Source organism: Narcine bancroftii, chromosome 7, assembly GCF_036971445.1.
Source record: "Narcine bancroftii isolate sNarBan1 chromosome 7, sNarBan1.hap1, whole genome shotgun sequence".
NCBI lineage: Eukaryota > Metazoa > Chordata > Chondrichthyes > Torpediniformes > Narcinidae > Narcine > Narcine bancroftii.
In genome coordinates, this window is record NC_091475.1 from 2,385,059 (window position 1) to 2,406,128 (window position 21,070).

At 37.7% G+C, this 21,070-nt stretch overlaps 1 protein-coding gene and 1 long non-coding RNA gene across 9 annotated transcripts in view; one reads left to right on the forward strand and one right to left on the reverse strand.

Moving 5' to 3' along the window:
- Positions 1–21,070, forward strand: part of cfap91 (cilia and flagella associated protein 91) — a 68,927-nt gene continuing 47,857 nt past the window's right edge. Inside the window, exons 1-6 of one of the 7 annotated variants that reach the window (XM_069888477.1) lie at positions 1–178; positions 8,276–8,352; positions 9,486–9,643; positions 10,821–10,904; positions 16,223–16,279; positions 19,878–20,053. In XM_069888477.1, the coding sequence (XP_069744578.1) occupies positions 103–178; positions 8,276–8,352; positions 9,486–9,643; positions 10,821–10,904; positions 16,223–16,279; positions 19,878–20,053 (628 nt within the window). In that variant the 5' untranslated portion in view covers positions 1–102. Of the gene's footprint in view, positions 179–2,685; positions 2,848–7,812; positions 8,100–8,275; positions 8,353–9,485; positions 9,644–10,820; positions 10,905–16,222; positions 16,280–19,877; positions 20,054–21,070 lie in introns of those variants that run through there. The other 6 variants (XM_069888479.1, XM_069888478.1, XM_069888480.1 and 3 more) reach the window with 6 other exon arrangements.
- Positions 4,180–18,892, reverse strand: LOC138738393 (uncharacterized). 2 transcript variants are annotated; one of them, XR_011341526.1, is made up of 5 exons: positions 18,618–18,892; positions 13,718–13,850; positions 13,468–13,597; positions 7,327–7,534; positions 4,180–4,489 (listed from the first exon to the last, which is right to left on the reverse strand). It is a non-coding gene; the product is annotated as an uncharacterized lncRNA (long non-coding RNA). The 2 variants fall into 2 exon arrangements; XR_011341525.1 differs by lacking the exon at positions 4,180–4,489 and having other exon boundaries at positions 5,564–7,534.

Below are 21,070 nucleotides of genomic sequence, written 5' to 3' on the forward strand. Positions count from 1 at the left end.
TGCTATGGTTACCGTCCTCCACGAACTCGGCGGTCGGGCATCACTGAGGCGTGTGGGAAGGAGGAAGGAAAGGGAAGGAACCGCCGGGCGCCACGAACGGCCATGAGCTCCACCGTGAGCCAGAGCGTGCGGGAGCAGCATCGGTTCAAGGCGGAGCGGCCCCATGACCACGTTTACGGTGAACCAGGCCGCTCCATTCTGGCGCTGCTGAGAACGTGCTAGCCCTTCTTTCCTTCTGTTGCTGGCGCGGAAGCTCTGATTATTGTGGCCCATTTGGCGTTTGCGAAGCTGCAAAGTTTAGCAGGCTTTTTTTATGGGGGCATGTGCGGCTATTGCATCTAATTCACCCTTCTCTGCAAACATGCCCATGTCAAATGCTCAGTGCCCAAGGAAGCGAATTGGGCCATTCTCAGGTTCAGTTTCCTGTCATAGGAATTAAACTGTGGCATTTTTTATCCAATAAATCCAAAATTCCTTCCTTGGGCCACATGTTTTGCTTTTTAAACATGAGAATAGATAAATTCAGAATCCAGTAAAGTAGGCGCACAGTGCCCTCGGAAGGAACTATTTGGAGATATGGTTTCTTGAAAACAGTGTCACGGCTGGTTTAAAAAAAAACACAAGGGCCTTCATCAGTCAAGGCATTTTGTTAAATAATTTGGATCTCATGTTATAGCTGTGCCAACTGTTGGTTGGACCACTCTTGCAGTATTGTGCACTTCTGGTCACGATGCGATTAAGCTAGCGAGGGTGCAGAAAAGATTTGCGTGGATATTGTGTGGACTGGGGAGCTCGAGTCAAAAGGAGGATAGACTGGTACTCTCCTCCTTGGAGTGAAGAAGCCTGAGGGATGTCATTGTGGAGGTTTTAAAATACTGAGGGGCAGAGGTTGGGTAGTCACAGTCTCTCTACAGCATATGGTGTCCAAAACTAGATATATGTTGAAGGAGAGAGGGAAGAGATTTAAATGGGATCTGATGGGCAGGTTTTTCTGTAGAGAGGGTGGTGGATCTATGGAACAAGCTGCGCAGAAAGTGGAGGAGGCAGCAACAGTTATAAAGTTTAAGACATTTGGACAGATACAAGGAGAGGAAAGGTTTAGAGGTATTTGGTCCAAACACACTCAAATTAGCATAGATAGGTGTTTGATAGGCATGGATAAATTGGGCTGATGGATCTATTCCATGCTATTTGAGTGAAGGCAAATTAAAATCAAAGGCAAAATATCACAAAATATAAAAACAATCTCAGAGTTTCCTTTGTTCAAAAAAGAAGAGAAAAACATTTATCCATGGGAAAATGAAATTGGGGGAAATACTGTATTTATGTGGTTCAAGTAAATGGCAGAAGAGTTAAATATTTTGCATCATTTGCTTTCATCCTAGGAGTTATAGGAGTGAGCAGTGGTAGTCAATCAACCATGTGACTTTGGGATGTGTGAAGAAACCAGAGTACCTTGGGGACATCAATATGCTCATATTGGTTATTTTCAATTGTCAATCTGTGACCAGTTGGGTAAGGCAGAGATCGGGGCTGGGACAGAAATGCTGTCTATAGATATCTATATCTATATATATATGGATATAGATATGTATGTGTGTGTGTGTATATATCTATAGATATCTATATATTATATATATATATATATATATATATATAGTTGCTAGTTTCAAGAATGATACAGTTTGCAGAAAGATATTGATTTGTTAGGTGAGTTGGGGAAAAACACTGCAAATGGAATATGATATGGGAAAATGTGAATTATTTATTTGGAGGGAGGAAAGATCAGAATGGAGAAAGATACTGTCGTAAGCCAATGAATAGTAGGATATCGGGGTTCTTGTATAAGAAATATGCAAATCTTGTTGTGGGGTGTTGGCCCTTGTTTCATTGTGATAGGAGTATAAAGTAGGGAAGCCTTATTGCAACAGTACACCAGTAAGACCATATTTGAATAACAGAAACAATTTTATATTATAAAATTAATAAGAAAATGTATTTAATTGGAGGTGGTCAGAAAAAGTTCACTTGGATGATCTTGGGGATGCCACTTTCAATAAATTTGAAAACAGAATACTGGTCTCTGTTCTTGTGCTCCTTTTCAATTGTTCTGTTTGATTTGTGAAATCTTTTCCCACTCTCCTAACAACAATGATCTCTGTTTTCTGTGTCGAATTTCATCTGCCAAATGCTTATTCATTCTACTTGCCTGTCGATCTTAATGGAGGCTAAATTAGATAACCTGCTAGTTATCATGTCTGATTAACCTGCAATAATTGAATCACCAACTTTAATTTCTGATTTATTTTTTGTATGTCTAGTCAGTCAGATCAACAGAGGGTCAATGTATGTCTTGAGTGGTCAGCAGTAGTAAAACTGGCCTGTACTGTATAAAAGCTTTAAAGGGGAGCAGTGATATCAACTAGTTGTGGTTACTAACAAACTATAAATAATACTGTAGGGGAGTCTTTCTACATGTTTAGCTCTGTAGATGCAGGATAATCTTAAAAGATTTAGGACTCAGCATTTGAATCACCAATATGCAGGTATACTAGGGTGTGGACAGGTAAATGAAAGTTGTGTTGATGGGTGTTTGATGATCAGTGTGAAGGTGTCTGTGACTCTGTGATAACACCAAATTTTGAAAACAAACACTTTATTTCATGACCAATGATTATCAGGCAGGCAGATATAAAGATTCAAGGACATGCTCAAAGTGTTAGGTCCCATGACTGCTTGAAGAGGAGGAGCGTTCAGGATTAAAACCCCAAGACCGTGCAGTGGAAGCCCTGATTGAGCCTCAGAAGTAGTGCACTACTTCACAAAATACCCACATCTGTAAAAAAGGTTGTGGTTCATATGTTGGCTTCAGTAATTGAATAGTTTAATGTCGTGAATACTAAGGTGCTGTGTGTGCTATCCATAGTACAACAGGTAATGGAAGAATGAAAGCAAAAGTATAATGGATAGAGTTACAATGAAACAAAAGTGAATGATATCATGGATGGGATATGCCCTTTAATATGTGGCTATTTTCCAAGGCAGAGGGAGGTGAAGATGGATGAGTGATTCATTTGTGTATTGGCCTGAGCAGCGTTCACAAAACTGAAGTTTTGTGTGGTTTCAACTATCTTGGAACTGACAAAACTGGCATGGAATTGTGTTGTCCTCAATTGTGAGGGATTTTCTAACTACCTAAAGAGAATGTTAACTCGCCCTTAACAAATATAATAAAATAAATGAAAGTTCCATTGTTGTCATGTAATACTACATTTAGAATGTAACATGCATGAAATTCTTTAACTTTGTCGACCGTAAGGAAGACAGAGAGTTGTCACTTTGTCAAGCACCCCTCACAGAAATGAGGCCCCAGCAAGGAATGAACTAGTGACATCTGGTTTATAAGATCAGTGCTCTCTCTAACTGCTGAGCAGTTCTATTTGGGAAGGCCTGTTTATTTTTATCAGCTTTTTAATGCCATAAATCCTGCTGAATTATTTATCTATTTCTATTCTTGCAATTGTCTGGTAATAGGAGTAGTTGAGAAGAACTGCCTTGGCAATACAAGAATAGGTTGGGTGAGCGGATTAGTCATACTGTTTGCAGTGGGTCTTGTAGACTCGAGGCCGGCCCTCTGTGCTCTCCATAATTATGGAATGTGTCAAGGATTTGCGTAAGTTAGAACCAAATCCATTGAGTCTAAGTGGGTGCAAGGTTAAGGATTGGAAAGACAGGGCTTAATGCTGACCAATCAATAGAAACTTCAGGACAATAGGGATAGTTGCTGGATATCACCATGAGATAGGAAGCTGGATTACTTTATTGGTCAGGCACATGATCAGTACCTGGTAGTAGGACCAGAAGACAGAGAATGTGATGAAAGTTATGACCTATTTTTATAGGTTGTAATGATTATTGACAAAGTAATATTTTACATTCGGTTGCCATTTAAATTTTTTTTCTTGGTTTGCTAAAGATATGAACCAAAAAAAAGAAAATGCTCAGTTGGTGATGCAATGTCTGGAGTTCCTCACAACTCATTTTTATAGGAACTGAGCCAACATAAATAAGAGCTTTAAAAATGAATTGCAATGCTAATTTATTACTTATGAACAGGAATTTTCTGCATATTAACATGCTGATGGAATTCTTGTGTTAATTGCAGGTAATTTTCTTGTCAGCATGTTGTATGGTAGGCTTTTCATTCCCCAGAGACAGCTGGAGAAGCTGTCCTTGCTGGGACTCAACACCCCTCTCTGTAACTGATTTCTAGACTTCCTAACGGAAAGACCATAGTCTGTCTGGGTCGGTAGCGACGAGTGTCAAGCATCGTAATGCTGAGACTGGCGCACCTCAGGACTGTGTGCTTAGCCCACTTCTGTTCACACTACTGATCCACGACTGCTTCACCAGATCCAGCTCCAATAGTGTCATCCAGTTTGCAGATGACACAACAGTAGATGGCCTCATCGGCAACTGATGAGTCACACTACAGAGAAGAGATGGAAAATCTCGTGATTTGGTGTGAGAATAAACAACCGGGGTCTCAATGTGGACAAACAAAGGGATGATCGTGAACATTAGGAGGACCAGAAACTACCACCAACCACCACACTTCAACGACTCTGTAATGGAGTGCACCAAGTTCCTTGGAGTTAACTAGTGACCTATCATGGACACACACAACATCTCACTTGTCAGGAAGGGCACAACAGTGACTGCACTTCCTGAGAAGACTGAAGTGGGCAAGGCAACCAGCCATGATTATGCCAATCTTCTACAGGAGCTCTATTAAGACTGTTCTGGCCAACTGTATCACAGTGTGACACGGTTGCGGCAGAGCAATGGATCAGAGGTCAATTCACAGGACCATAAGAATGGCTTATGGTCTTCCCTCCTTCTCATCAATGTGATCTGCCAGGATCGTTATCTGAAGAGGGCACGCAAAATCATTGTGGACTCCTTCCACCTTATTCCTTGAAGTAGGGCTCAGTCCCAAAACAACAGCAATATATTGCCTCCCATAGACACTAAAAAGACTGGCTGAGTTCCTACAGCATTTCTGGATGTTTTTATTACAATCATAGCATCTTCAGACTTTCGTGTTTCACTCCTTCCATCCTGCTTATAGCATCTTGCAGCTGCTCCCATTGGGAAAGAGATACAGGATTATCAGAGCCTGCACCATCTGGCTGAGGAACAGCTTCTTCCCATGGGCAGTGAGAATGCTAAACGACCAAAGGAAGTGCTCACACTAACCATCCGAGACTTTCATATTCATGAATTAATATTTATTTATATATTTGTATTTATGAATTTGTGTCCTGCATATATATTGTCTGTATGTGTGTTATTTATGGTTGCATGTTTTGTACTGAGGACTGGAGAATGCTGTTTCATCAGGTTTTACTTGTAAAAGATGACAATCAACTTGACTACAATCAGTCATTTGGTAAATTTGTAACGACATTGGTCATTTTTCTTTGGAGTGTGAGATCTAGAACTTGGATAATTAATGGAATAAGTAGAGACATAAGAAACTGCAGATGCTGTAACCCTTTTTTTTATTTTTCACACTATGAACCATATCAATCAAAATATTTACAAATGTTTCTCATTAAATTTACACAGTGGTCTTTTCTCCCCTTTTTTTCCCCTCTTTCTTTCCCTCTCCTCTACCCACCCCTCTCCAAAACCCATATTCGACATATACAATACAATAAAACCATAAAACAATATCTTCACACAAATGAAAATAAACAAGAAAAATGCGTCATCTATTTATTACGCACTTAATCTAGTCGATTTGTCTTCTTATCATTTTCATTCTCATTTTAGGGGATGGAGGTCGTAGGCAAGCTCTCTCTGATATGTTCCGTGTACGATTCCCAAATTTGTTCAAACATTGTGACTTTATTTTTTAAATTATATGTTATTTTTTCCAATGGAATACATTTATTCATATCCATGTACCATTGCTGTATACTCATGCTCTCTTCCATTTTCCAAGTTGACATTATACATTTTTTTGCTAACGCTAAGGCTATCATAATGAATTTTTTTTGCACTTTATCCAATTTGAGGCCTAATTCTCTACTTCCTATGTTACTTAAAAGAAATATTTCTGGTTTTTTTGGTATGTTATTTTTTGTAATTTTATTTAGTATCTGATTTAATTCTTCCCGAAATGTATTTACTCTCATACACGCCCAGGTTGCATGTAATGTTGTTCCCATTTCCTTCTTACAACGAAAACATCTATCCGATAATGTTGAATCCCATTTTTTTAATTTTTGAGGAGTACTATATACCCTGTGTAACCAATTATACTGTATCATGCGTAACCTTGTGATTATTGTATTCTTCATAGTTCCAGAACATAACTTTTCTCATACTTCATTTTTTATCTTTATGTTTAGATCCTTTTCCCACTTCTGCTTAGGTTTATAGTTTATTTCATTTTCCTTATCTTGCAGTTTAATGTACATGTTGGTTATAAATCTTTTAATTATCATTGTGTCTGTAATCACATATACAAAGCTGCTTCCTTCAGGTAATCTCAAGCTGTTTCCCAATTTATCCTTTAATTAAGCTTTCAATTGATGATATGCAAACATTGTATCATGAGTTATTCCATATTTGTACTTCAACTGTTCAAATATTAATAAATAGTTTCCCAAAAAACAATTTTCTATTCTTTTGATTCCTTTTCTCTCCCATTCTCTAAAGGAAAGGTTGTCTTTTGTAAAAGGGATTAGCGGATTTTGCATCAATAATAATTTTGGTATTTGATCATTCATTTTGTTTTCCTTTCTATGCGGATTTTCTTCCATGTATTAAGTAAATGATGCAGTACTAGTGAGTTTTTATATTGCACTAGCTTTTCATCCCACTTATAAAGTATATGTTCCGATACCTTCTCCCCTATTTTATCTAGTTCTATCTTAGTCTAGTCTCATTTTTCCCTTGTCTGGTAAAAATCTGATAAGTACCTTAATTGTGCGGCTCTATAATAATTTCTAAAATTTGGTAACTGTAAACCACCTTGATTATACCTCTCTGCTAATTTATCTAACGCTACCCTTGGATTCCTCCCTTTCCACAAGAATTTCCTTATTATTTAGTTCATTAAAGAATTTTTCTGTTAAAGGAATTGGTAATGTTTGAAATAAGTATTGTATCCTTGGGAATATGTTCATTTTAATGCAGTTCGCCCTCCCCATCAATGTAAGCAGTAATTCTTTCCAATGTTCTAAGTCTTCCTGCAATTTCTTTATTCGTGGCTGATAATTTAGTTTGTACAAGGGGCTTAAGTTATTATCTCACCTGATCCCTAGGTATCGGATGGCTTGTGCTTGCCATTTAAATGGTGATTCTTTTTTAAATTCTGTATAGTCTGTGTTACTCATTGGCATCGCTTAAACTTGATTAAATATTGAGAAGCTGGAGGGAATCAGCAGGTCCGGTAGCATTCATGGAGAGAACTGAACAGTTAAATCTTTCAGGCTGGACCCTCTTTTGAGACCAAAGGTACCTTGATGGAAAAAAAAAATTCTTGTTGAGGACTATTACCATCTCATGGCTGTAGGTTAATTTGTGCATAAAATTGATAATAGGATTGTCATTCAAGCACTTGTCTCCCAACTATTGGTGCATAAAGTTCATAATCTGATTTCTAACCTATGATTGAGCAAAGTTGCCTTTATTGTCCTTTGAAGTGAACTAGTTTCACTGGTGGATGCTAATTTGCTTCATTGTGATGTCATAATATGAGCTGTTACAAATGTATGGAATTTTATATCTTCTGCTAAGAAATAGATGGTTTTTCAAATGTTGAAAAGCAATGTAAATGGGGCTCACAAGGTCATTTAAAGTTGGCATTCAACTTTTAAGAAGGATTGAATGTTTCTTCTGAAAATGGCAATAACATAAAGGAACACATTATGATGAATTCTTATGGAACTTTAGTCTATGTTCCAATCCCACATATCCAAAGCCGTAAGTACGGTCATGTAAGGAGAGGCCATTTTAAAGAGTGTCTTTAGTTACCCAAACTATCTTATTTGTACAAATGAGCTTGAGGTGAGACTTCTAAACAGGTTAGCACTGAGGTAGATATAAGCCAGAAATTCTGGCATGCCGCAATTATTGAAAAATTAACTTGAAGATTTTGATACTTGTATAAAACTGCCATTTTTAATTTGTGCTCAGCAATATTTCTAATCAAGTTTGGGGAAAGAAGTCATTGAATAGTAAAATGTATTGTCTGCCATAGATCCTCTATATGTGTTGTCTAGTGAAAAGGACCATGCCAAGATGTCCATGAAAGCATTCACATCCACAAACAAATTAGTGAGTACTCACTAATATACTTTAATTAAATATTCTGATGTTATGAAGATGGATACACTGGGATATTTTAATGAAATTGATATGGATGGTAATTCAAACTACAATTTTTCATGTATATTATTGACCAGCATCCACCTCTGAACTGAAAGGATCATTCAACATTTCTTAATTTTCTGTTTATTTGTCACAAAATACCTAATATAGTAAGAAGGGTTCTTCTGTGAGCTGTCTAACAGGTTATCTCTAACATTCATACAGGCATGCAAAGACTACAGTTTAGAGCAGTGGTTCTCAACCTTTTTCTTTCCACTCACATTCCACTTTAAGTATTTCCAACAAAAAGCATCATGTATAAAATTCTCTGACCTAGCTTCTCCTATTTTCGAATCCTGCACTGTCTATAAGGAATTTTATACTGGCCTGCTAACTGGGACGCGACCTGGTACACAAGATGGCCGATGAATGCAGCGACTGCGCAGACCCCGCAGGGGCTAAAGACCTTCATCCCAGGTGACCACCCACATGGCAGGAAACAACAAGCAAAGGTGGAATGTCGACCAATCCAAGGCTGGCACTGCAGTGATGTCACTCCTGTCATCAGTGGCAGGGAAAGAATATAAGCCGAGTTGCCAGTGCAATAAACCAGTCTTCAACTTCTTGAGTGTGTGTCATTCTTTCCAAACTTCACGGTAGCGCGCATGCTACAGTTTGTACTTCCTCCCTGTGTCTGTGTCTGCTCCAGTTTCCTCCCACCCTTCAAAACATAGCAGGAGTGTAGGTTAATTGGGTGTAAAAATTGGGCAGTATGGACTCGTGGGCCGAAATGGCCTGTCACCATGCTGTATGACTAAATTTAAAATTAAAATAAGATCCTGAATGATTTGATGTCACAAATTATTCACTCTTTGATCCTAAGCTGAATAATTTAAGCAACAGAAAACACTAATTGTTAGCAATAGGCTTTGCAAATATGGAGATATTGTAAAGCATAGAGTCAACCCTGTCAACTGCTCTACTAACTTGTATTTGCACTAAGAAACATCATAATTGTTTAATTATATATATTTGTATGTGATTTAAATTGTTCTATTGATATATAGATTTAACAAATTCTGTACCTTTCTTTAACACAGAAGAAAATACCTCATTATCAGGCCATGTTCAGTAATTTGCAGCATTACCCAAGATATGTTCTGCAATTGGACCACAAAAACCAGGTCCCAAAGTTTATTGATCAGTGCTGGAGAGGATATGAAGAGAAAAGACAAGAAGCCATCAAGCAGCTGGCAAGGTAATTGCTACTTTGGAAAATAATCCAAACAGGCTAACCAACAAGTATAAATCTTAAATCACTTAAAAAAATTATCACAGTGTTTCAGTATTATATTTCTGTTCTTATTATGCATTTCTTTTAAATTGCAAACCATTATGATTTTGATGAAATAGTTGTGGCTGATTACTCCAGTATTTTTTCAAAGCTCCTCTATAAATAGTATAGTGATTAATGCCACACTGTTATAACGCCAACGACCCGAGTTAGAATCCAACACTGTTTATAAGGAGTTTGTACTTTCTCTCTATGTCTGCGTGGGTTTTCCCCGAATGCTCCAGTTTCCTCCATCCTCCAAAGATATATAGGGGAGGTTATAGGTTAACTGCCACATTGACTACCACCAGTGGGCTGATATCGCCTCCAACCGTGCATCTTGGCGCCTCACAGTTCGGCGGGCAGCAACCTCCTTTGAAAAAGACGCAGAGCCCACCTCACTGACAAAAGACAAAGGAGGAAAAACCCAACACCCAACCCCAACCCACCAATTTTCCCTTGGAACCGCTGCAACTGTGCCTGCCTGTCCCGCATCGGACTTGTCAGTCACCAACGAGCCTGCAGCAGACGTGGATATATCCCTCCATAAATCTTCGTCCACGAAGCCAAGCCAAAGAAAAAGAAAAGAGGCAGCACTGGCTCATGGGCCTGTTAATGTGCTCTGTGTCTAAATTTAAATTTAAAAAGAATTCAATTTTTTACCAATAAAGCTCACTCACAAATGACATTTATGAAAGGCCTTTCCTTATTTGGTCTGTGATGTTGTTAGGAGAGGGTGTCTCCCCAATCTTACAAAATACAGTGGCTTGTTAGGAAAACCCCAGCCTTTCAATAAGAATGAGAAGATTAAATTAGATGTTCAGCCAAGGTGACACATTGTTTTGACAAACTGTTCAAACTGTTAAATTACGCTGGCTAGAATGGTTTAGCACATTTTTTTGTGTCTGGGACAAAGATTTATATGAAACTCCCATTGCCTTCCAAAGTTTCTGGGAGAATTGGCAGTTCGGAATATAAAGAGCAATTCAGCAGGAATATTTTACATAAGTAAACATTTTAACAAGATTTATAATTGAGAATACTTTTGCTTGAATTCAATTTGTAATTGAAAACCATGTTAAAATTACATTTTTATTCTCAGATATGATACGTCTTTTAAAATGCAGATGCAAGCATCACAAGTTCCTGAAGTGAAAGGCAGAGACCGGTATAAGTATTTCACAAGGTAGGGTAACTAAAGATTCCTTTTGGTTGCCAATGGGATTATAAACATAGTGTAAACAAAGCTGTTTTGGTTTGAATTGTTAATAATTTAAATTGAAATTGCATGATGGAAATTTCTTTGCTTGTCGCGGTTGTTCATGGCAGCGCAAGTGAAAAGAAGCACGTCCACACATCATGAGAGTGAACCAGAAAAAAAGCTTTATTTGAATCTCTTGCGCTGTTTTAAGGGGACTTCCTGTCAGGGGTGCACTTGTCTGAGGGAGTGATGTCAGCGCGTCAGGAGTCACTGCCAGTCCAACGACACACAACCAGGAAGTGGCGTCATCTCCTGGGCAATGCATGACGCCAAACGCGTGCTTCTCTTGAGAAGGGAAGGGGGCCTGCGCCATCTTATCTCGACCAACTGGGGCACCAATTCGACCCATCTAACTGCGCAGTCGCTCGACCCACTACATGCTCCACTATTCAAATTACAGAATGATCCCTTTTTTTCTCTTTTAGCACTACTCTCTTCTACTCCAATAGTTTTTCTCATTTATTCATGTGTTATATTAAAAAAAGTAATTTAATTTTAATTTTGAGTTTGTTGTATAAATCAATTTTTCCAAGTTGTCTAATCAGATGTTTAGTTTATTGTGATGAACCAGATGAAATTTTGGTCTTTCTAAATTTTATAGTTCGGAAAGTTGTAGCCACAGTTTTAATTGTTGGTTGCAACAAAGCACATATTGTGCTATTTGCTTCATTGAATGGTGTGTGTCCACACTGGTTGTACACTTACACAGCAATTTTTCACTTAATTATTGTGTAGTATATGTTTGTTTTTTATTTTGTGTAATGTAAAACTGCACCCAATGTTCCAGCTGTGGTTTGACCAAAGTCATAAAATTTTGCACCAAGACCTTTCTGCTTAAATTTTTTAAAAATTAGACATACAGCATGGTAACAGGCCATTTTGGCCAACGAGACTGTGCTGCCCAGTTTACATCCCCAGAACGTTACAAACTTTTATAGACAGTGCAGGATTCAAACCCCGGTCCCAGTCGCTGGCGCTGTAAAGGCAAAGCGCTAACCGCTATGTAAGCCATGTCATTCTATAAGACCACCATGTTCTTTCAGCAGTTGATGTCAAAATGTTTTTGTCATCTAGCTACAAAGCAAGGAGGCAATCAGGACTGCCAGTGTTGGGATTGTCTGTGAGAGTTCTGACACCTCATTTTCAAAATCCCTTATGATGGAGCATAAATTGCACGTGTCTGGTTTCTTTTAACTTGGAGTATCCAATGCTTCTGCCATCTCCAGCTGCACATCTGGGCCATGTTCCCAAATCCCAACACCACTACTGTTTACTGTCTAATGCTGATAGCAATTTCTAACTATTGTATTTCTCTGGCCCACACTTCCTACAAATAAACATTTTTAAAGCTCAGGCACAGTTAGTTTAGAGGTTGGCATGATGCTGTTACAGCGCCAACGATTGGGATTCGAATCCCACACTGTCTGTAAAGAGTTTGTACATTCTCCCCATATCTGCGTGGATTTCCTCCAAGGGCTCTGGTTTCCTTCCAATGTTTGAAATGTACCAGGAGTTGTAGGTCAGTTGGGTGCAATTGGGCGGCACGACCCCATGGGCCAAAATGGCATCTTACTGTGGTGTATGTCAAAATTTATATTAAAAAAAATTAAATAACACAATAGCATTTACCATTCACCAAATCAGAAATGGCTCATGAGACTAGGTGAGAGAGAGAACCTGGGATTAGGTTGAGTTCTGAGAATGGCCTAATATCAACTGTCTGTTCAGAAAAACTGTGATTTTTTTTTGTCATTGGGCCATGAGTTGCAGAATCATCTGGACTTGTTAAAAGAGATAAACAATGACTGCAAATTAGGCAAGTTTGGGAAATTGCAAGTATAAAGATTGTAGATGAGGAATCAATGAAACTGTTACATGTTCCAAGCAAATTGAAGTTTTGCTAAGTTTAGGATCATGCCAAATCCTAAGTGGAACCTGTTGAAAGGTTCTTCTACAATGTAATATTACAGAGTTTTTGTACTCTAAATATATTTGTAATAATGTCCTCACCAGTATAAATAAGACTCTTCAAGTTATTTCTCAATGGTCCTTTTGATTTTTTGTGAATACCACCCCTTCATTTTAAAGATGATGGAATTTCATGGTCTCATTTTTATTTTGTAATGGGTATTTAACATTTTCTTTTAAAATGCATACAACATACTTTTTGATATGATATCTAATTGTTGTTATTAATTTTCATTAAATAATGAATTAATAATCAATTCGCCAGGTATTTTTTCACTGCAATTGGTAACTGCAAATTTTTTAAAATTTTTTAAATTTTTCACACTATGAACCATATTGACCAAAATACACACAAACATTTCCCTCTTGAATATACACAGTGTCATTTTCTCCCCTTTTTCCCCCCTCCCTTCCCTCCCCACTCACTCAACGTTCAACATATATGATACGTTAAACCCATTAAACAATGTCGTCACACAATGAAAATAAACAAGAAATTGTGTCTTCTACTTTTACATACTGGGTCAGTTCATTTCGTCTTCTTCTCCTGTCATTTTAGGCGGTGGAGGTCTGCGGTAGGACTTCTCTATTGTGTTCCATGTACGGTGTAACTGCAAAATTGATGAAATAATGGATACAGTTTGAAGGATCTGAAAATGAATTAAAAGTTTATATTTAGATAATGCCACACTATGATACTTTGTAATTCTGCATTCTGCTATATGTAGGATTTTGTGTTGTTTCATCTCTATTATTTGTCTTAGTCTTACCATTCAGCAGTTTCCAGAGTACTTGTATGCTTTCTTCCTTCATTAAGAGGTTTTATTTCAAATCCAGCCCATCACTTGCTATGATAACTTTTTTATGTAGTTGTTCGAAAGGTATTAAATTGAAAAACATCCACTGGAAATGAAGCACAATGATTTTTTGTTTGACAGATTCTTCATTCCAAACTCCTGGTGAGGTGCTCAAATTTGCAACATTATGATCATGGTTGAACATGCAAAGTTTTATTTTATCTGTGAAAAAGCTACATACCTGTATATCCACTCACTGTGTATTAACAATCAAAATATATGAATATTCTATAGACCAAAATTATCTTTGATGGAATGGTGTCTGCTGTTTTCTAATAGATTGCTGAGATTGGTGAAAATCTCAAATTATTGAACATAAATTGATACATATAAACCCTCAATGTATTTCTAATTTGCCACCAAGGCAATGGAACATTCTACTTTCAAAAGTTTTGAAAGATAGGAAGATGGAAACTGATCAGTTTTATCAACAAAACTAAGGAGCTGATTGTTAACCAGGAAGGAAAAGCCAGAGGTGTACAATTGAATGATCACTGGGGGATCAGAGGTGGAGAGGGTGAACAAATTTAAGTTCTTGGGAGTAACTATCTCAGAGGATATTTCCTGAACCAAACACATTAATGGCATCGTGAAGAAAGCACAACAGCGTCTCTACTTCCTCATGAGTTTGCGGAGGTTTGATATGACTCCAGAAACACTGGCATATTTTTATAGGTGTTGTGGAAAGTGCTGACTGGCTACATCACCCCCTAGTATGAGTATAGCAATACCTTTGAGCATAAAACCCTGCAAAATGTAGTGGATATTGCCCAGGACATCACAGGCAAAACCCTCCCCACTATCAAGAGCATGCTGTCGGAGAGCAGCAGCAATCATCAAGAATCCACACAACCCAGCACATTCTCTGTTCTCTGTTCTCTCTGCTACCATTAGGAAAGAGGTCTAGGTGCCACAAATTTCCACCACTAGGTTCAGGAACAGCTGCTACCCTTCCATCTTCAGACTTCAACAACAAATTCAATCAGGAACTCACTTAAGGACTCTTACTTGTGCACTTTATTGATTTTTTTAATTCTCTAATTATTGTTGTTGGTTTTTTTGCATTCATTATCTGTTTACAGTTATTTGTTTGTTTACATGCATGCGCTGTGTGCAGTTTTTAAACTACCAGTAAATGGTAATTCTGCCTCCTCCTTAGGATAAAGAATCTCAGGGTGGTATATGATGTCATGTATGTACTCTGACATTAAAAATCTGAAATCTAATTTTACATCAAGTTATCTCTTGGAGAGTTGACTGGTGTTAGAAAGAAGCTCTGTTTTAAAACCTAAGACATTGTATGTGCTCTTCAGACCATGATGTTGTGTTGACCTATATAAACCTACACAACATCAATCTAACTTTTCACTCCCTCGTAGCCATAACCCTCCTTTTTTTCTTGCATCCATGTGCCCATATACAAGACTTAAATTACCACCACTCTGTTTAAAAACAAAACCTCCCTCTGATGTCTGACTTATCCCTAAACTTTCCTGCACTCATTTTAAATGGATGATTCAAGATTCAATTTATTGTTATGTAATAAAAATTACATGAAATTGCTTTTTTGTCTCCTGGAAGGCAGGCAGATTTGCCATTAGCAGAAATTGCCTCTTTCTCTTAAAGGCAGAGAAAGAGAAGCAAAAGAGAGCTCCACCCTGAGTCAAGGAGTGTCCGTAGATTCCTCCACAGCCACACAGAGTCCAGTCTAAAATATTAGCAACCAGATCTGAACCTCCAATACAATTAGGAACCCTTCAGCGCCCTTGGCACCCTCTTGCATCCCAGTTCTGATACCTGGTACCTCTTCAGCAGTTTCAAGCCAGTCTCCAGCAAGATCCTTGACTATAGTCTCCAGTAGCCCACAGCTACTCACCTTGAGTCACCAATGTCCCATCACCCGTGTGGGTCCTTCAACATTCCCCTGGTATTAGGCATTTTCCACCCTGGAAAAAAGGGGCTAATGTCTACTCTATCTATGTCTCTCATAACCTTGACAACCTGTATTTTCTGTTGCCTCTCATCCTCTATTGCTCTGAAGGGAAAAGCTTTATCTCATTCAGCCTTTCTTCATAAGACACGCTCTCCAATCTAGATAGCTGCCTGCTAAATCACCTCTGCACCCTCTCTAAAGTTTCCATGAAGCAACTAAAATTGAACATCAATCTCAAAGTGTGGTTTCACCAGCGTTTTATTGAGCTGTGACATTACCTTGCAGCTCTTGAACTCCCTCATCTAATTAAGACCAGCACCAGATTGAGAACATATATTAGGTAGAAGGAAGCAACAGTTGGTATTTAATGAAATGAAGGAAATCTATTTGAAGTATTTTTGTCTTTGGTTGTTAGTAAATTTTGGATGATAATAACAATCTTGTTTAGCAATTTATAATATTTTTATTTTCTATTTGTAATACAGACCTATTATACCCTTTGTACAACAGTTGCCTGTGAATGTAATTCTGGAGATATCCAAGTAAGTTCATAATCTTTTAATGCAGATTTTGATTTGTATGGTGTGATATCTTGACAACTTTTTCATTATTCATTGAAGGAGTTAGTAGGAAGGGAACTAACTGACCAACCAGTTAAATTTTCATGTGGGTTGCAATGCTAAATAGGAAGTTTAATGAGGGTAAGGAATTTGAAAAGTTTAATTTAAAAATGGCATTTTGACAAAAGCAACATGAGACTAGAATTAAAAATAAAAACACAAGGCTGGAGAAACTCAGCAGGTCAAGCAGTGTCTTTTATATAGCAAAGGTAAAAATACAGAACCGAAGTTTCAGGCTTGAGCCCTTCTGAGAATAGATTTATACAGTTTCAGAAGATGGTTGCATTTGTAAAGTGCTTTTCATCATATTTAAGATGTATGCTTATGCTTTACAACCAACTTTTATGAGTGCTTTTTACTAACATTTAACAGCACAGCCTAGAAATTAATTTGGATAACACATCTGCTGCTTTTGGTTTTCCAATTGTATTTCTGTAAGAAGACTTGCAAGATCTTTTGGGTAACTTTAGCACAAAAATAGCCGGCTTCAAATGAGAGAACGTTACCGTCTACATCATTTAACCTTTAAGTCCCCTGGCATAAGTCTTTAATAGGCTGACAGTCACTGAATAGAAAATTCAATGGGCCAATCATGTAAACACCATGGTTAGTCAGAGGCTAGGCATCTTGCACAGTGTGACTCATCTTCTAGTTGCCCTAAGCCTTTCCACCATCTAAAAAGCTGTCTACATATTTGGCACAACATCCACTGACTAAAATTTCAAACCTTTCACCATTATTGCATTATGATTGCAGCACCTATTACCTGTAAAATGTACTCCAGCAACTTACCAAAGATTTGACAACAGCATCCAAACCCATCACCTCTATACCACCTAGATGTTTGACGGCATCCAATGCATGGGAATATCCCTACCTGCCAAGTTCCCTCCAAGTCACATGTTGTCTTGATGTGGATAATCTTTTGTTACTAAATAATAATAGCACTGGTACTATTTCCAACCAAAAACATCACAATTGTTTAGCTCACTTTAGTGACAGAAATGAGAGTTGGCTAGGTTAACATCCCTTAAGTAAACCATGAAACCATTTGAATCTTAAAAGCAGGAGAGATTGTAGATTATGGATATACTATGCTCAGAAGAAGCGTAGTATATCCATAATCTGTGCACATTCACTCTCATTCACTGATCATCTTCTGGGCGTGGACTGTATTTTGATCGAGCCACTGATTGGGATCACCCTTTCTGTGGTAAGCAATGACATCTCTAGGGTCCTCCCAGTTGAGCCATTGTGTGTCAAATTCTCTTGGAAAGACAAGGAAGAACACTAGTCAGAGCATTGTAATGCAAGTGTTTTGTATACAGCAGCTGACTAGCTAGAAATATGTGATTGTAGGATTGTAGGAGATGCATCTTGATGAAGGCAGCGATTGACAATGAAATTTATCATTGTTTCTAATGAATAAGCACAAAATTTGCATTCTGAGGATGTTTGAAGACGAGGGCCTTAAACCTGGCACAAACCTCATAATCTACTACCCCCACACTTGCTTATGTTTCAAAGTATGAACATCTAGCAGGCACCTCAAAGGAGTAGCAAAGTATCACTATTGTGGTTTCTGAAAAATCCTTTAAATCCATTATCAGGTCAAGAGAATCAATGTCTGCGACCCATTCCAGCCTAATATTCTCCATATTGAGCCACCTATCTCCAACAACCAACTATGATGAATGGGACCAAATTTTTTTTTTACATTTTCCTTTGTGTAAAAATGGCAGTATCTTCCTTTCCATTGCTGCATGTCATTGAGTATTGTAGGTATAATTTCATTGCTGGTAAGCACCTGGAGTGTAATAATGGGAACATCAGCAGGCTTGCAGGCATCTCAACAACCTTATTTCAGAGAAGTTTTATTCATTTATTCACTTCCTCAATGTATTTTTAAAACCTACTTTATTCTCATCAAATTTATAATAAACTAGTTTGACCAGATCACTACCAGCTGTAATAGGTGTAACAAGCCCTAAGGACTCAAAAACCAGCAGTAACAGAAATTCACCAATCTACTTAAACAAAATTGGTTTTATTTTCTTAACAGAATAATATCAATATTTAACTTACTTAGGCCCCTTCCTAATTCTAAGTGTCTGTGTGTTCAAGTTGGTTCTTTTTCACTGTCCAGTTATTTACTGTTCACTTCTCCAAGTTTACTGGTATCAGGCAGTTTTCAGTTACTGTGCACAGAGTTAAACAGTTATTACATTCAACAGGCTGTGGTGCCTTATCTAGTTGTTACCTGTCAGGAAGATCTTTGGAGGGTTCTTTGTTCATTGGACACACAAACTGATTTCCTTCAATCGGCACATGAAGGGTCTTTCCAAAGAAACGTGCCTTCTTCCAGGTTATCGCAAAGAGTTCTTCTTTTCCCTTATTTCAGGAGAAACCCAGCAATCAGCCTACAGAGATTTCAAATAGGTTGAACGGAACTCAAAACCTGTCTTGAAATGGGTTCATTAGCAGACTTTTCACTTTGCAGCCTTTTACTGACTGGTGCCTCTCCCTCTGCAGCCTTGCACTGACTGCTGGAACTTCTCTCTCTCTCTCTCTCTCTCTCTCTGTTTCAATTTCTGCTTCTGTTTTTTGCCTGTCTCTGTTTTTGCCTCTATATCTGTTTGGGCTTTAAAACATATTAACTTATTCTGTTACTTAGGTAGAACAAAGTTTGCAATTAGGAATTGAAAACAAATTTAAGAAGCCAGTTCATTCATTTAATTCTGCAAATCTGGGTTTCATTATGTTAAATAGGGACAAGGCGTTGAAAGATTTGTTTAAATAAATATAAATTTAACAGAATTAATATGAAATCTTGGCAATGGAATGCTTCAAGAAATATTGTTAATGTAGCTATAAGATGAATGGAATGAAGGAAGCAGAGTGTCGACAATATTTTAATGAAACAATATCCCTTGAGTGAATTTAATAGAGCCCTATTAATGAATATTGCTCATTGACCTTGTATGAATATACCAATCCAAATGTTGATACTTTTGGCAGAAATCTTGGGTTTTTGAGAGTTGAGTACATAAATGCAGGATTAATTGGCGTTCTCATGAGGTTCTGGAGTATTGAGATATAAAGAACAGAGACACAATGTTCTCTTTTAGACAAAATGACTGGAACAGATGAAGATGGAAAAGTGGAGCTATTCCTGTATCGTGATTAGAATGATCTCTCAGCCAATAATATTTATGGTTTTAAATATAATTTCTTGTCTGGTTATTTATTTCTACATCACAGTATGTGAATAAATGGACACTATATTCAGCCATCACTATATTCCCAAACTTTTGAATACCCTGAGGTTGTGAAAAATACTTTTCTTGTTGAATTCTGTAAGAATTTGTCCTCGTCAGTTACATCTAGATAGCTAACTGTAAATCCTTTGCAAATGTCGTTTTGATTTAAGTACTTGCCTTGTACAGTGTACATCTAAATTTCTAGAGGTGGTATTTGTTTTGTTTTTGTATTCCAAAATGTGTTTGTTTTCTATTTTTAGGGCTGGCTCTCTGACAAATTATGAGGATTTTGATTTTCAGACCCCAGACAGACAGACAGTGGGAGTTCAGACAGATTACAGGGACAGTGAAACACAAACTGACCCATACTCTCCAGAATATGCTGTGCGTCCTGGGTCGGCACCTGAGCTCCTCACACTTGCTGCATTGAAATTTGGTGAGTTCCGTGTAAGCTTCAGAAGTGTGGAAAAATAATTAGTGAATTAGCAATTTGATGACGATTCAAGTAATGTAATGCTAATAACTGATGTGTTATGGAATACCTCTTACAGTGCTTTTCTTGTAATTTATAAAAATAAAATAATTCCACTTAAGTGTTCTCTTGATAAAATTTTCAACCAGGTTAACAGGAATGTGGCAATAAAGGATTGGGAACATCAACAGGCTTGCAGGCATCAAGTTTATTTCAGTGAGGATTTATTCATTAATGTTTAGTAATTATGCACCCCCACAATGTATTTTTTAAAATGAATTTTGTTGTCTTTAATTTCATAACCATTAAAAACGTGGCGGCTTATTAACTTTGTCTTTTCTGTTCAAGTGTAAATAACCATTTCTTTCCACTGCTGTCCCAGGTGATGCAAGTCATTTCTGTATTGTTGTTTCACTTGCATGAAGATTAATTCAAGAGGAATTGAGGGCATATACTGAACATTCCAATAATATAATTTTCTCTGCTCAGAACTTTACTGAATATGCCATAAAGGTTGAGGTATACACTGGTTGTTTGGCTTGCCCTACTTTACAGAATGCTGAATTGATATAGCCCTCTTAGTCTTGGAATCTGAATAAATATACGTGTGTATGTGATCCTGGTTCAATTCCTTGCTCTCTGGTGTTTTGGAAGCAAAGAAGCAATGGACTCTGCATCACACGGCTCTGGAGTGGGACAATAATGGAGTGTGCAGAGCCTGCTTTGTGAGGTCAATTGTTGGGTGGGTAGGGGTCAATGGTGCTGCAGTTCAGTATGGAGAGGGTTACATAAGAAAACATGAAAGTCCTCAGACACCATGGTTGAAGTAAAAACACAATGCTGGAGAAACTCAGCTGGTCAGACAATGTACTTTATATATCAAAAATGTAAGGATTAAAATAACTTAAAATCATATGTATTCTTGGGCTGCCAGTCTGTGGCAGCCGGCATTTGTTTTGCATTCCTTTGAATGCTTCTGTG